Genomic DNA, 14,514 nt, shown 5'->3' with positions numbered 1-14,514 from the left:
TTTTTTAATGGTATTGGGTGTGATTTAATGTTTTGGCTAAACATCGCAATATTTCTCAAAAGTCTGAAATGCAAAACATGTCCCACTTTAGGACAATTCACCCTAAGGTGATTTGCATTTTTGACGCCAATGATGTCAATTTGATGTCTTTTCAACATCAAGGTGCGCGCTGGCTTGACGATGGCGTGTACTACACTCCGATAATAGTAGAAGAGACTGCCAAGATTTGATGATTTCTTCTTATAAATGCATTAAAATAAATTAAAAATAATGAAAAAATAAAGATTTCCTGAGACTTATTTCCTGAGTACAGATGCACAAAGCTGTATTAAACTGTTAAAAAAATATTCCATGGTCAGTAGTTAGCTATTATTTGATTCCAATTACTTTTGAGAAACGACTAGCACTGTTTTTGCCATCCAGTTGGTCACAAGATATAGTAGGCTAATGATCACAACAGTGGTTTTTATACTTTTCCTCTCAAAATAAGATTTGGTTGAGGTGATTACCTCATCAGTACTTTATTAAGCAAAATGAGGCGTGCTTGGAATAGAATAGCTTCTATTCAGAGATGCTGATTTAATAAAAACAAATTGGAGTGGTCTCTTATTTATTTTTATTTTTTTCCCAGGGCAGTATTATAAACAAATGCTAGAGCACATTATTGCATTGTTCATCCTATGGAGATAGAATTGTTGCATAATTCCAAATAAATAGATTATGATCCACAAATAAATGTAAAGAGATTAACAAAAATGAGACATATTGACAAATAAATAGAACGAGATCCACAAATAAATCTTAGAGTTTCACAAACATGAATAAATCCACAAATAAATAAAAATGAGATTTGCAAATGAAAACTTTTTGGATAAATCTAACACTAAAAACACTAGTAAATGTGTTATTTGTGTGACTGGACTTCAGCCTTTCCATCACTAGTCGAACAATTATTCACTACAATTATTTATGAGAGAGAAAAAATAATACATGGTTTTTTAAGTAATAATGCGAAATGGGCATCGGAGGAAGAGCCACGCCCACTTTGCAACAAGCATAAGAGGCAGTAAACTATAACTGGGAACACATATAGATAACTGAACGATGGCCAACAATAGTGTCAATGTATTGGACAAGCAAACAGACGACAACATCTGTGCCACGGAAAATGACGACAATCAACCGGTATGACATTTATAAAGAATTCTGTGTAACCCGCAGGTTTTGATGATGTAAATTACAGCTCTTCAGCATCGAGGAAACTTAAAGATGTTGCTTATTTAAAACAGTTAGCAGTTGAGAATAAACTAATGCTTTATTTCTCGTGTTAACGTTGAAATATAACATAATTCATGCTGAATAATTGATGCTTACGTGTTGATCTGATTCAGAAAACTCCTGGCATCCCTTTATCCAGAAAACTCTGCTATGCAGTTGGAGGAATGCCTTATCAAATGACTGCAACCGCCAAGGGCTTTTTCATGCAGATCTTTTTACTGGATGTTGTGAAGGTAAGTATAAAAGGATAGAAGTTGTGGTCTTTAAAAGCTGTCATTGGTGACCATATAGATCAGAACCTCTATCATACTGTATGTCCTCTGTACAAATTCAGTTTCACACCAGCCTTTTACACATGATATCACATTAGATATATATCTTAGGCATAATATGTTTAATCTGTATGATCTAAGAGGCTGCGTTACATACATTGCCCTTAAGTTTTGAAGAAAGTATGTATTAGGGAAAACCATTTGGATTTTAACACTACCACACCCATTAATTTTATTAATGATACAGGAAATCACCCTACACAACTGTAATATCAGTGTTATTGGCACTCAAATGCACATATGACTTACATTATATTATGCTGGCTTTTTAACTGTGTAAATGTGTCACATGACATTCTGTGATCACTTTTAAACTTAATATAATGCAATCTGCTGTGCCATCACTTAACGGAGCTTCACTTTCCAGTAGAATATAAGCAGAAATGTGATAGTTAATATGAACGATGAGACAATAAAAACATTTTTATAATATCCTGATGTTTTTCTCCTTGTCTTATTTGCTTACATTGATTATGTATTTCTATTCTCTGTTGATTTCTAATGTCCCTTTGACAGTGGTGTAGCCTTAGTGGTTTAAGATCTGGGCTGGTAAATTAAATGTTGTAGCATCAAACCCTGCACATTCACTTTCCTTGTGTGCTGTTTTGAGGGCTGTTTCAAGCGGTTTGTGAAACACAATAACTATGTGATCTGTGGTTCTAAAACAACTGAGCATTAATAAAATGCATGAGGCTCTATAACTCTTCTGCGTAACTCTTCCTGAATTTGCATGTCATGTTTGCATGCCACATTCGACAGTATTTAGCTAAACTGTTAGCACAGGAAGTGAAAGGAACATGTGAAAGGTCCTGTGAAAGTTAATACATTGTGTATTTTAACAGCTTGGTGGAACATTATTTTATATGTAACTGCATTTTCATGCTACAAAATGTTACAAAAATGGGGCACAATGAGATTTAGGAGAATTTTTAAAGAGGAATTTGAAGAGAAAACAGTAATTTTCTTCTGTCCATATGTTTGTTATAGATGGGAGCTTTCTCTGCATCCATCATTCTCTTCCTTGGTCGAGCTTGGGATGCCATTTCAGATCCTCTGATTGGATATGCTGTGAGCAAGAGTGGCCGGACCAAAATTGGCAAACTTATTCCTTGGTGAGTGTACTGGTTAATGTCAGACTGGGTGTGAAGCACTTCCTCAACTCTCTTTTAAATATTTCACAGCTTGACCAGAGGCTGCTTATGTACTTATTACCAGTTTTGATCATATAAATGATAGCATTTAGATAGCATTTTATCTATTGTACTCAAATAGATTCTTTTAAAAATGCAGAATCTGAAACATTATGTGCCGCGTAACTACTCTGTGCTCAACTTCACTCTTTATGTAGGATTGTGTTCACAATGCCACTTGGGGTCCTATCATACGTTATGCTCTGGTATACCCCACAGGACATCATGTCCTCTGCCTTCAGTTTCGGCTGGTACTTCACATGGTGCTGTCTGTTTGACACCTTCATGAGTGTAAGTCCACTATAACCATTATCTGCCCAGAGTTAACTGCTGTTTTACAGATTTAGAATAAAAGATGTTTGGCTGTTTAGGACATTAAGTTTTTTTGATTAGAATATTCAATAATACATTAGAATGCACATTCAGCATACACTGCAAACAAATATACAGTGTCACTATGATGTCAACCTCATGGCGATAACATATTGTACTCCAAAATTAAATATAGTACTCACCATTGTAATTTTCAGACAGCTGTTGCTTATATAATGTGTTATATGATCCATAAATGACCTAAAGCAATTTTGCCTGTCTTTGTCTCATTCAGTGCTACCATGTGCCATATTCTTCCCTAAACATGTTTCTGGGGGGCAATCAGAAGGATCGTGATTCAGCCACTGGTTACAGTAAGAAAATATAGCCGCAAGCGTCAATACGTGATTAGGTGAAAGAATTGCCAAGAATCTTATGTTCTAGATTTTATGTTTTTATTGCAAAGTCAACAGTATTGAATCTCCACTGATAATGTAAGTTATAGTTTGATAATACAGCTTACAAAAATACATACTAGTTCCAAAAGGGACAACTGAAAAGAAATCAGGAAAAAATTCCAGTCATTCACACTGATTTAAGATTGCAGTTAAAAGGATTTATATTACCTTTGTGTACACACCAGTATTGCACCCTTCATCTATCATTTCCATTCGTATAAATAGCTGATTATTTAGAAATAGCTGTTAGACACTCCTAGTATCAGAAATTCATTAAATCTGGTGTGTTTCATTCAGAATGTCCTGTTGTCCCTGTGAACAAAGTTTTCTGAAAATATACTCATAAGATAAAGGCCAATTTGTTATAATGGGCCACACCCACAATATATCCCTTATCTGTTAAATGGTAAAATATATTAATATAATAATTCTTTTGATAATTTTTTGTCAGGAGCTTCTCAAGATGAATGTTTTGTGCGAATCAGACAGCGGCATAGAAAGAATTTAAAAACTAGGTTGTTTAAAAAATGTAAATGGTGAAAAACTTTGAACTGCTGTTTGAATTTGAATATAAGGAAGTAGAATAACAATGAACAAAATCTGGTTGGAGCCAGTAGACTCATGGAAAGAGCTCCAACATACGCAGCAGCTTTGCCTCTGGTGACCTGACTTTGATTGGGCCCAAGGTATTTTGTTGATCCTGTTACCCTCTCTCTGACCCATGCTTTCCAGTTTGAGTGATCTGTATACTGTCCCATCCAAAAAAGGCACAAAATATAACTTTAAAAAATGAATTGAAATTCAAAGACATTCAAAAATGCAAAAAGAAAAAAGAAAGAAAAGCAAAGAAAAAAGAAAACTTTGAATGTTGGCTAGACAAAATCTTGTTTGATTGATTTGAAAAATGTTTAAAAAGCTTGGGAATTTGAAGGTTTTGCAAACAGAGAGAACAATAGGTCTCTGTTATCCATGATGATACACTTCCTCAGCGAAGAAACATCCTTTCTCCAACATTTTTTTTTTCTAAGCCAGAGATAGTGGAAATAGAGAGCAGAAACTTGGATTTATAAGGGCATAACGTTAACTGATACCTGTTTCCTATATAAAAGAGAAATGTCCAGAACTTTGTTCTCTCTCACGATACAGGAATGGGCATGGAAGTGTTCGCTACCCTGGCGGGAGCTGCCATTCAGGGTCAGATAGTGGGGGTGCACCATGCCAAGAGGACATACGTCTGCAGTTTACAGAATGGCACGGAAAGGAACCACTCACTGGATGACATATCTGGCAATCTACAAAATATAGTGAGGCACAGAGAACATCCTATTAATGCTTATAGTGGAATTTGTTTAGTATTGATGTTGCAAAATTTTGGCTGATTTGTCTTTTAATTTCTGCAGAGAAGAGCCTATTTGACTGGAGCATTAGTATTAGGAATGCTGTACTTTCTGTGCTGCCTCATCCTTTTTTTTGGAGTGAAGGAGCAGTTGGGTAGGTCCAAATGAGTTAACGAGTTAGAATGCTAACATCTGTTGTTTTGTGTACCACATGCTCTTTCAGCTCTAATTGTACATCAGTAAGTTTGAAACACATACATAAATACACTGCCTGGCAAAAAAACTTGGATTTAAATAAGCAAATACTTAAGAGTTTATGATTGCATCGTTATTGCAGTGATTAATATGTTTCTGGCGTGTTATATGTTTGGCAACAATTCTTTTAACCCTAACTGATGCAGTGTGTAGCTTTTTATTTCTTAAAAAAATCATGTTAGAAGACGTATCCCATGGGCCAGATAGTGGGAGTGCTCCCACTGTCAATACAAGATCTCTGCCAAAAATGAATGCAACTCTTGATAGAAATAATCTTTGTGACATTTCATGGTTCAATTCAAGGTGGTCCAAAACAATACCAGTAGGAATGCACATCGTTATCAAAGCTAAATGCAGTCCAACAAAATATTAGAGTGTGCAACTTTTTTTGGCCAAGCAGTGTATTTGGCCAGTTGACTTAATGCAGTGACTTCAAGACTATTATAATGATTTGAATATGTCTTCTCATTTTAGCCCCTCTGAGTAAACTGGACCGCATAAATGTCCCCTATCTAACTGGAATGAAGATGGTGGTGAGACACACTCCATATTTGTGGCTTGTATTTGGCTTCCTATTTGCTTCACTTGCCTTCCAGGTAAGACATTTATCTGTTTAAATTATGAATGTATTTTGATGGTTGTTAAACATAAAAATACCAAAAGAGCATGTTTGTATTGCCTTGAAAGATGCCCAGGTGTGTATGATAGTTTTGATATTAGTCACAGAGTGGATTTAAATTAAAGAATTTAAAAATATGGATTTTATAAAGTATGACAGTTGCATTATGATAAGAATATTTGTTTCAGATGGCTCAGGGGAATTTCGCCCTCTTCTGCACTCATGCAGCGGATATGGGAGCATATTTCCAGCATCTTGTTCTTATATTACTGGTGAGGAACGCATTATTTCAAAGAGTATTGTAAGAAGTACTACAAGGAGCTATTTCTCCCTGATCTAATCTGTAAAAATAACTTTCATAGGTGTAACCTTATGTAGCCAGGTTCTCTCAGTATATTAAATAATAAATTATATTTTTAAATTAAAATGTTTAATTTAGTTTTTTTTTATATTTTATTGTATTAATTTAATTATATAATTATATTAAATCACAACATAATTTTTTTGAATGGTCTCACATTTATGTTACAAATTACTTTTAAAATATATACCTTTCATTTTTTTAATTATGTAGAATTATATTGTTAGTTACAGACATGTAATCTTTTCTTCTACAGACATCAGCTACAATATCCATCCCAATGTGGCAGACACTACTGGTCAAAAAAGGCAAGAAGACCACCATATTCATCGGCCTATCAGTGAGCACCACTCTTTATTTCTAATTAGATTATTCATGGCTGCACAGAAAGGAAATAGAAATTCTATAACAATTACATTATATTTGTTTGTGAAGTACGGGTATTCAGCATGCTATTAGTTTTTTTTATTTTTTTTTATTTTTTAAACTGGAATAGTTTCCACTTTTTTAGTTTTTTTTTTATACTTTTTCTTCTCTTTTTTGTATTTTTTTATGGTTTATATAATTTTTATATTTGTGGTGAGAAATAATTTACCCGTCTTCATTATTATGTCCATGTTATCTGGCACAAGTCTGGCAGCCCTCTATCTACTCCCTTGGTAATGTAACTCTCATGTAATCTCTCTTTTACTGTTAAACTTCTCGCTCCACTAACACATATTCCACCCAGTGTTTTCCTCTTGCATTATTATAAGGTTATGCTAACCCAGATAGTGGTCAGCTGGGAATTAGTTGTATGATATGTTCATCATTATAATGTTTGGTTGATTCAGAATGACATCATACTGAAATTCGATTGCAACAGAAACTGAGACTCATCAGACCAGGCAACCTTTTTCCAATTTTCTATTGTCCAATTTTGGTGTGCTTGTGCAAGTCTTAGCCTTAGTTTGGCCTGCCACTCTGCTTCAAGGTTTGACATGTTGTGCCTATCAGAGATGTTCTTCTGCATACCTTGGTTGTAACAAGTGGTTATTTTAGTTACTGTTACTATTACTATATTCAAGGAAATTTCACCACAGAAAGTAGCAGTTTCTGAAAACTTCTGATCTAAAAAACAACCAGTGCCACATTCAGTCCTCGGTTTGAACTTCAGCAGATCATACTGACAAGGTCTATATAGCTATATGCATTGAGTTGCTGCCATGTGATTGGCTGATTAGATGTATGCTTTAATAAGCAGTTGAACAGGTGTGCCTAAAGTGGTCAGTGAGTTATATATATTTGAATATGTATATGAAACGTCATACTGTATAATCAGGTTTTTTATTTATTTATTTTAGGTCAATGTTGCCAGATGTAGTGGATGACTTCAAAGTCAAGAACCCATCATGCCAGGATCTAGAACCATTGTTCTACTCCTGCTACGTTTTCTTCAACAAATTTGGAGGAGGCATGTCTGTTGGAATCTCTACTTTGGTGCTACAGTAAGAGCTTCCTCCAATTAGATTTTTTATAGTTGGTAATACAGGTGTTGAATCCAAAACAATTCAGCACCGAAGGAGAATAGATGGCTGTGGAAGGGATGTTGGTGCATGCCAGCATTCATTCATTTTCAAACATCTGTGCACCATATCTTTTTTTTGAATCCCCATGAACCTACAGCTTCTGTGATTCATTCATGTGAAAGCTTCATGTGATGTTCTTCTTCCCTAACTCTTCAGCTTTGCAGGATACAAGTCTGGTGCTTGTAAACACAATCCAGAGGTCATATACTCACTGCGGGTGCTCTTTGCTCCAGTGCCAATCTGCCTGCTGCTCATTGGCATGGTGATTTTTCGCTTCTATCCCATCAATGAAGAGAGACGGAGGAAAATCCAGGATGCATTAAGGAAAGCAGGGTATGTGTTTCTTTCTGTTTACTTAGAAGACTGAAGGTCCTGATTAACCTGAAGGCGTTTATTCAGCTAAGACATGTGACATTAATGCTTTCTACAGAATTTAAAAAGTGACAGAATGGGACAGAAGCAATGCTCACATCAAAAAGAGCATGCTGTTTTTTTTTCTTGTCAGTCACCACAACTTCCTTTAACACAGAAGCAACTTCTTATACACTGAAAACCAAGATTTGTTTACTTCAGTGGAAATTAAAGCATATTATGTTCAGTGATGTCTTCATGTTCTTACACTGTGTTTTAGTTTTACATAAGGTGCTTGACAAGTTACAATAGCTGTAATAACTGTGCCATCATTGTGTGTTATCTTGACGTAAACAGGACAGAGACCGGCTTGAAAGGAGAAGAAGAGCTGAGTCTATGAAGTAATCAGTGGCTTTCACTACTTTTGTAACACTGCAGAACTGTTGATCATGAACATGCTTTGTTTTCATCTCAGTGTAAAGGCTTTTTCATTGTGCATTGTGAATATTTTTCCATCCTGCTTCAGGGGACCTCAACCCCATTTAGGAGACTCATTAATCATACACACTTATTTCAGGTTAGGGAGATCTCTACTAATGAGCTGAATTAGATGAATAAAAGAGACATTCAAAACGTGCCGTGCAACGGGGCCCTTATGACTAGAATTGAGAAACATTAGTGCACTTAAAGATGCAGTGTGCAATTTCCACACCATATAAAGACAAACAGATACTCCTGCCTCAAACCCATATTAGGCCAGTGTTGCTTTGTGAAAAGTGTTTATATCAACCACTGAATAAACCAACAAATGGTTTACTGATAACTGTCTCTGCATATTACAGTTTTTTTTAATTGCTAACTAAAAAGTTGTAGGGTATTTGAGGCACATATAGTGAAAGCATTTATTCATATAGTGAATCTTCAGGCCAAGTCTGCAGAACTGCATGCACATTATCTGTTCTTGTGTTTAATTAACAAAAAACTGCTATTTAAACCCCAAACTTAATTACTGATTACACCCAATGATCATGATACACATAATGTAAATCTACTAGGGCTGTTGAACTGATTAATCACGATTACTCACATACAAAATAAAAGTTTGTGATTACATAATGTATGAGTGTGTAAGATATATATGTAATATATATTTATATATAATTTAAATCATATCTAAATATGAATATACATGTAAATATTTCTTAAATATATACATGTATGTGTGGGTATTTATATATACATATAAATATACACGGTACACACATACATTACAAAAAGAAAAACTTTTATTTTTGAAGTGATTAATCGCAATTAATTGGTTTGACAGCCCCGAAATATATCTAATTTGATCACTTAGGAGTTTTGAGCAACAAATACATTTTTCACCCTTGGATTTCTGTTTACAGTACTTTGTAAATATAGGAATATGCATACAAGTCATCTTTATTTTTATAATGCTTTATACAATACAGCAGTAACAAATTCTGCTGTAAATTATCATTAAACAACTCAAGTCAGCGTTGATTCAGTTCAGTTCAGTTCAAGAGCTGTAAGGCTCATCAGTTGTGCATCCACACTGTATATACAGTGTATTTTTGTACATACATGTACATGTGAGTGCTATGACAAACTCCTGTGCGCTCCACTGCACACTGAACATGTGTATATATCATTTTATGTTTGTGTGTACATTTACTATGCATTTTTTTGTTTTTATTTTTTAAGTTTTTTTTAAGTTAAAATAGTTTTGAAAGAAGTGTTTGCTTTTGCAAGAGATGCGTAATGGTTTGCATTTTGTGTGCATGTTTTTTGTGTAGAGTTTAGAGAAAAGGAGCCATAGTTTCAAAAACTAGAAGCAATTTTAAAAAAAGTGTAAGCTGGGAAAATATATACACACACCTAGTCTGAATGTTTGTAACGGCACTTTTATTCCACAATGGTAATGACGATAATGATGTAAAAGTGTATAAATAAACAGCAATGAGCAAATATGTGCATGTGCATGGTCTTTTGTTGCGCACGGCGCCCCCTTGTGGCCGATAGTCCGATTAATAACGTGTTTGGTGACTTGACGTGCATGTAGAGACCCTGCTGGGATGATACAGAACTTACTATTTCATGTAAATTTAATGGATACACTGAAAAAACTATATATGCTACTTTTATTCGTGCTTTTTGCAGGAGGTGAATGTTGCGGGTGGGAGTGGGACAAGATTACAGATATTTCTGCGGGTGTGAGACTGAAAAAACCCACGCAGGTCTCTAGTTCATGGAGGGGGCGTGTGGATATCACCCACTCCAGTCACCCACATTACAACACTACAGATGAAATGAGTGTTGAGAGCATGTTATGTAACAGGTACTTTACAATGAGCTGGAGGCTGAGGGATTTCATCGGTCTTTTTTGTACTTAAACAATAGTATTAAAAAACGTCTTTATTTGCTTTTTAAAACAACAGGCTAATTGTATTTTTCACTCACTGGGCATAACAAAGGGGACGGGTCACATTTGTCATTGGCAGGATTTATATTAAGTTAGTGCGCTGCTATTGGACCCTCTCCCAGTTTTCTCGCCACGGTCACGTGACCCGACAGCATAGCTCTTCTCTGCCTGCAAACAGCTGTGAGCGAGACAGAGCGCAGGAGGGCTCTTCAGAAACATGGGAGTAGAGATCGAGACCATAACCCCCGGAGATGGTAAAATCACCCAAATGCAGCTTCTGTTATGCAAAGTAGAATTTTTATTTGTCAATCTGCGAGTGTTTAACAGCATTATTTCTGCCTCCTGCTCCCCGTTTCTCCTCGCGCTGCTTTTACAGGGAGGACTTTCCCCAAAAAAGGACAGACATGTGTGGTGCATTATGTAGGTGAGTTGAATTTCAGATTTTCTTTTGGTGGTGTACGTGACCGTATTTTTGTGACCGTATATGGATTTTTTATATATGGGGAATTTATAATAACTGACTTAATTTAGAGAAAAATGTTAGTGCATCTTTCCAAACAGACGTGCAATCCGACGTTGAGTATTAAAAATTGCATAACCTATATCTGAAGAGTGCCAGTGCTGTAAAGATACAGTAAAATATACAAAGGAAGACAAAGCTATTATGCATTAATAGTTGTGTGTTGTTTGCACGCATGCAGACATGATCCTCACCTGACGGCTGAGACTGAACAGATTTTATAGACGCTCGTGTGATTCAGTCTTTGTTGGACAGCGTCACTGTCTGGAGTGAGTCGACCCCTGGGATGTTGTGATTGCCTTTTAATCGTTCAAACTAACCAAGAAACCCTATTCTGACAAGTAGCTTATTTGATGATTAAATAGGTAACTTAATCGAACTTTGGAAAGTTTATCACACAGTTATGAATTAAAGTTGACAAACTGCCTGCCATCTTGCAAACACTGCTTGTAGCCTACTTTATGCAAGCATTGATATAATATTCAACATTGTGACAAAAGAGCCATTTAGAAATTTTTGCATTTTCTGCATCTTTGAATTCTTTATTATATTTGATGCATTCTGCCCCCCCACCACATCTCCTAAAATTGTTTACTTTTTTTAAGGATTTCTCAATGATTTTTAATTTGTCAGTTTACTAAAGCAAATAAACGTAAAATACAAACAGAAAAAGAATGAGAAAGTATATAGAGCAGGGAGAAAATAAATAATGAAGAAACTGGACTCAGGAAGGCAAAGCACTCCAAACTAATTTCCACCTTGTGCTTCAGGGCTTCAGTTTCATTATTTCTTTATTACATGGGAAGAAGAGTGGGAGATTTTCTAGATATTCTGCCTGTGAACTTGATTTAAATTCACATGGCGTCATAGCAACAGGTCAGAAAGAGCCATTGTTGTACTGAATAAATTCAAGTGATGCCTGCTTTGTGTTAATGAGTGGATCAGTGACTCTTTCCTGCTTGACTTGTGTTTATGTACACGTTATTCTACATTTGCCATGTTCTTGAAAGATGCATGTCTCATATTTACTGCTATTAAATGGGATAGAGAGAAAGAAAATCTCCCTGATAGAGCAGAACAATAATAAAGTAGCCCGTTTATCTGATGCTCTAACCTCATTTCCTGTTTTTCTGGCCTTTTCCTTTTCCTCTTAAATCTTCAGGCTCTCTGACAGATGGACGGAAGTTCGACTCTTCCCGTGACCGTGACAAGCCATTTAAGTTCAAGATTGGTAAACAGGAAGTGATCCGTGGCTGGGAGGAAGGTATTGCACAGGTATGTGATGGTGTCTTGTCCACTCAGAATATCATGTGTAACACTTTTTGAGTTAAATTAAGGTTAAATGATGTCTTAATGAAGCACTACCAAATCAGCCTAGGACTGATATTTCAATTGAAAAAAATAAATAAAAATCACATAATTCATGCTTATGTTTGTGTGACTTCAGATGAGTGTGGGCCAACGTGCAAAGCTGACCTGTTCACCTGATTATGCCTACGGTAATAAAGGCCATCCTGGGATTATTCCCCCAAATGCGACCCTCATCTTCGATGTGGAGCTTCTCAGTCTGGAGTGATTTAATGCTCTTCACTGCCTTTTGTTAATTTTTCATTACTTTATTAATGTTTCAAGTGTCAACATTTTTAGTCTTAACATTAGAAACCTGATTAAATCAATTTTCTCTTTCTGCCAGGCCATATTAATATAAAAACTGTTAGTCATTCTTCTCAGAACCATCTTTATTTGGCACCCCACCCTACAGTTTTAGGCACATTATGTAAAGATATGTGCTTTATTTTATCAGAGTTCCCCAACATTTCATCTTTTGCTTTGGTCACATTTCATCAGAAATAATTATTTATTATTTTTCCAATATTTTACCTGTTTAATTGACACAATATCACCAAATCACCAAAAACCTTGCAATGTCCTTAATCCTGAAACTGAACCCTTGAATGAACCCTTTAGACTTCTCTTCTCTTGTGACTTTTTCTTACACTGTGATTGTTGTTGGCTTGAGACTTAAGTACAAATTTGTTAAAGAATCGGCGACCTTATCCCTGAATAGTAATCCAAAAAAAGAGAACATATATTTATCTTAAAGATGTTATGCTTGGGATAAGAAAATGTGCACATTTATTGCATTGTTGCATTTTAGATTGAATAAATTAATCAATTAAATGTAATTATTTTTAACATTATAGAAAGTTTGTCATTTCCAGTCAGAATTGTTGGGTTTGAACAAGTCTGCTGATTTTAATTAGTACAAAGAAGCATATTCTTGATTCAATCCTTGTGCTTTATTGTGTGTTTGACTCCTGCTAGACTACCACTAGTTTTGTATATTTACAAAGTGACCATATCAACTGAAAAAGTGCCATCATATTACCTGAAATCAAACTTTGTGGTAGACCAGGCTGATTATTAATATAAAATGATGACGTATGAAGTGATAGTACTGCTATTTCTGTCAGCTTGATGTGCAACATTTTTGATATATAGTTTTTGTTTATTGTTTGCTCTATTTTATTAACATGCAACTATTTGGAAATGTTTTAAATGTGTTTATTTTGTTCTGTGTTTGATTAGGTCGTGTAGTTGAGTAGTTGGCACATTTGGCACTGTAACAATGGATGCATGCCATTATCATTAATACTGATGCGTGTGTTGAGTTTCATGAAATTCTGAGCATGTTATCTGCCTCAAAATCACCAGAAAAGAATATTCAAGTGTGACACATTGCCATGGCAACAGTATTTTAGAAATCAATATCCCTTCAACAGTATTACAACGGCCGTGTTTTGACATTATTCTGATGAAGTTTGAAGCAAATCGAGTAAAAATAAGATGCTTTAGTGCTGAAGGATTTTGTGATCATGTTTCACTGTTCATTGTCTCATCAAATCTCAAAACAATCCATTAACTAGCTAATTTATATCTATAAATGATGGGCACTTTCTGTTCTCATGGAGTTTGGAAAATTAGTTTTCATTGATGGAAAAAGATCTGAAAAACAAAATTAAGGGTTGTGGCTTCTTAGTACATTGTGACATACATATGGCATACACTACTTGCCATTCATATTTACATATTGATGCTAAATTATTTGCAGCCATTCATGGTTGTTAATGTTGACCGTGCTGTTTAGACAATAGATGTGATTATACTGGATGCAGATACAGTGACAGTACTCTTTTGTATTGACGTGGAAATCATTTTGAATTTAAAGGACATCTGCAGATGCTTAAATACTTGAGCGGATGCTGGCAATTTCTGTGATTACAAGTCAAGCATCAAATATATGGCTTTAATATTACTGTAATGCACTGTTTATTTATGTATTGTCTTAAAGACAATAAAATAATTAAAAATGTGCTATAAAGTGCTTTTACATGTTTTGGAAAATGTTGCTTGTTTGTGTCATTTCAGCTTAGTACCTTCACTGTTTTATGACTATGTATGTCCACTAATAATCCATTAGGCTCTTTTA

The 14,514-nt window shown here is 35.2% G+C and overlaps 2 protein-coding genes across 2 annotated transcripts; both read left to right on the top strand.

Annotated features, from left to right (window-relative positions):
- Nucleotides 1-1,051: 1,051 nt before the first annotated feature.
- LOC109045409 (sodium-dependent lysophosphatidylcholine symporter 1-like) lies at nt 1,052-10,052 on the top strand. Its single transcript, XM_042712911.1, has 14 exons — nt 1,052-1,185; nt 1,392-1,511; nt 2,598-2,722; nt 2,959-3,091; nt 3,408-3,486; nt 4,717-4,874; nt 4,971-5,061; nt 5,637-5,758; nt 5,970-6,053; nt 6,399-6,483; nt 6,690-6,801; nt 7,486-7,629; nt 7,867-8,043; nt 8,419-10,052. Exons 1-14 carry the CDS (start codon nt 1,105-1,107, stop codon nt 8,459-8,461), a joined length of 1,554 nt encoding a protein of 517 aa, XP_042568845.1. The 5' UTR covers nt 1,052-1,104; the 3' UTR covers nt 8,462-10,052.
- A 401-nt stretch (nt 10,053-10,453) lies between these two features.
- LOC122135074 (peptidyl-prolyl cis-trans isomerase FKBP1A-like) lies at nt 10,454-14,429 on the top strand. The gene is made up of 4 exons (XM_042712910.1): nt 10,454-10,758; nt 10,881-10,928; nt 12,187-12,299; nt 12,472-14,429. The coding sequence occupies exons 1-4, from the start codon at nt 10,722-10,724 to the stop codon at nt 12,598-12,600; spliced, it is 327 nt and encodes a 108-aa protein (XP_042568844.1). The 5' UTR covers nt 10,454-10,721; the 3' UTR covers nt 12,601-14,429.
- Nucleotides 14,430-14,514: the final 85 nt, after the last annotated feature.

This window comes from Cyprinus carpio, chromosome A23 (assembly GCF_018340385.1).
Source record: "Cyprinus carpio isolate SPL01 chromosome A23, ASM1834038v1, whole genome shotgun sequence".
In the NCBI taxonomy this organism is placed as follows: domain Eukaryota; kingdom Metazoa; phylum Chordata; class Actinopteri; order Cypriniformes; family Cyprinidae; genus Cyprinus; species Cyprinus carpio.
The sequence above is the reverse complement of the archived record's forward strand: the minus strand, read 5'-3'. Positions and strand labels throughout refer to the sequence as shown.

What these genes read in the sequence shown, in the direction of transcription:
- LOC122135074 (XM_042712910.1), top strand. Translation starts at nt 10,722, where the DNA reads ATGGGAGTAGAGATCGAGACCATAACCCCCGGAGATG. An exon ending in GACCATAACCCCCGGAGATG is followed by an intron (nt 10,759 to 10,880) that starts GTAAAATCACCC and finishes CTGCTTTTACAG; the next exon opens with GGAGGACTTTCCCCAAAAAA. An exon ending in ATGTGTGGTGCATTATGTAG is followed by an intron (nt 10,929 to 12,186) that starts GTGAGTTGAATT and finishes TTAAATCTTCAG; the next exon opens with GCTCTCTGACAGATGGACGG.
- LOC109045409 (XM_042712911.1), top strand. Translation starts at nt 1,105, where the DNA reads ATGGCCAACAATAGTGTCAATGTATTGGACAAGCAAACAGACGACAAC. An exon ending in ATTGGCAAACTTATTCCTTG is followed by an intron (nt 2,723 to 2,958) that starts GTGAGTGTACTG and finishes CTCTTTATGTAG; the next exon opens with GATTGTGTTCACAATGCCAC. An exon ending in ATCTCTACTTTGGTGCTACA is followed by an intron (nt 7,630 to 7,866) that starts GTAAGAGCTTCC and finishes CTAACTCTTCAG; the next exon opens with CTTTGCAGGATACAAGTCTG.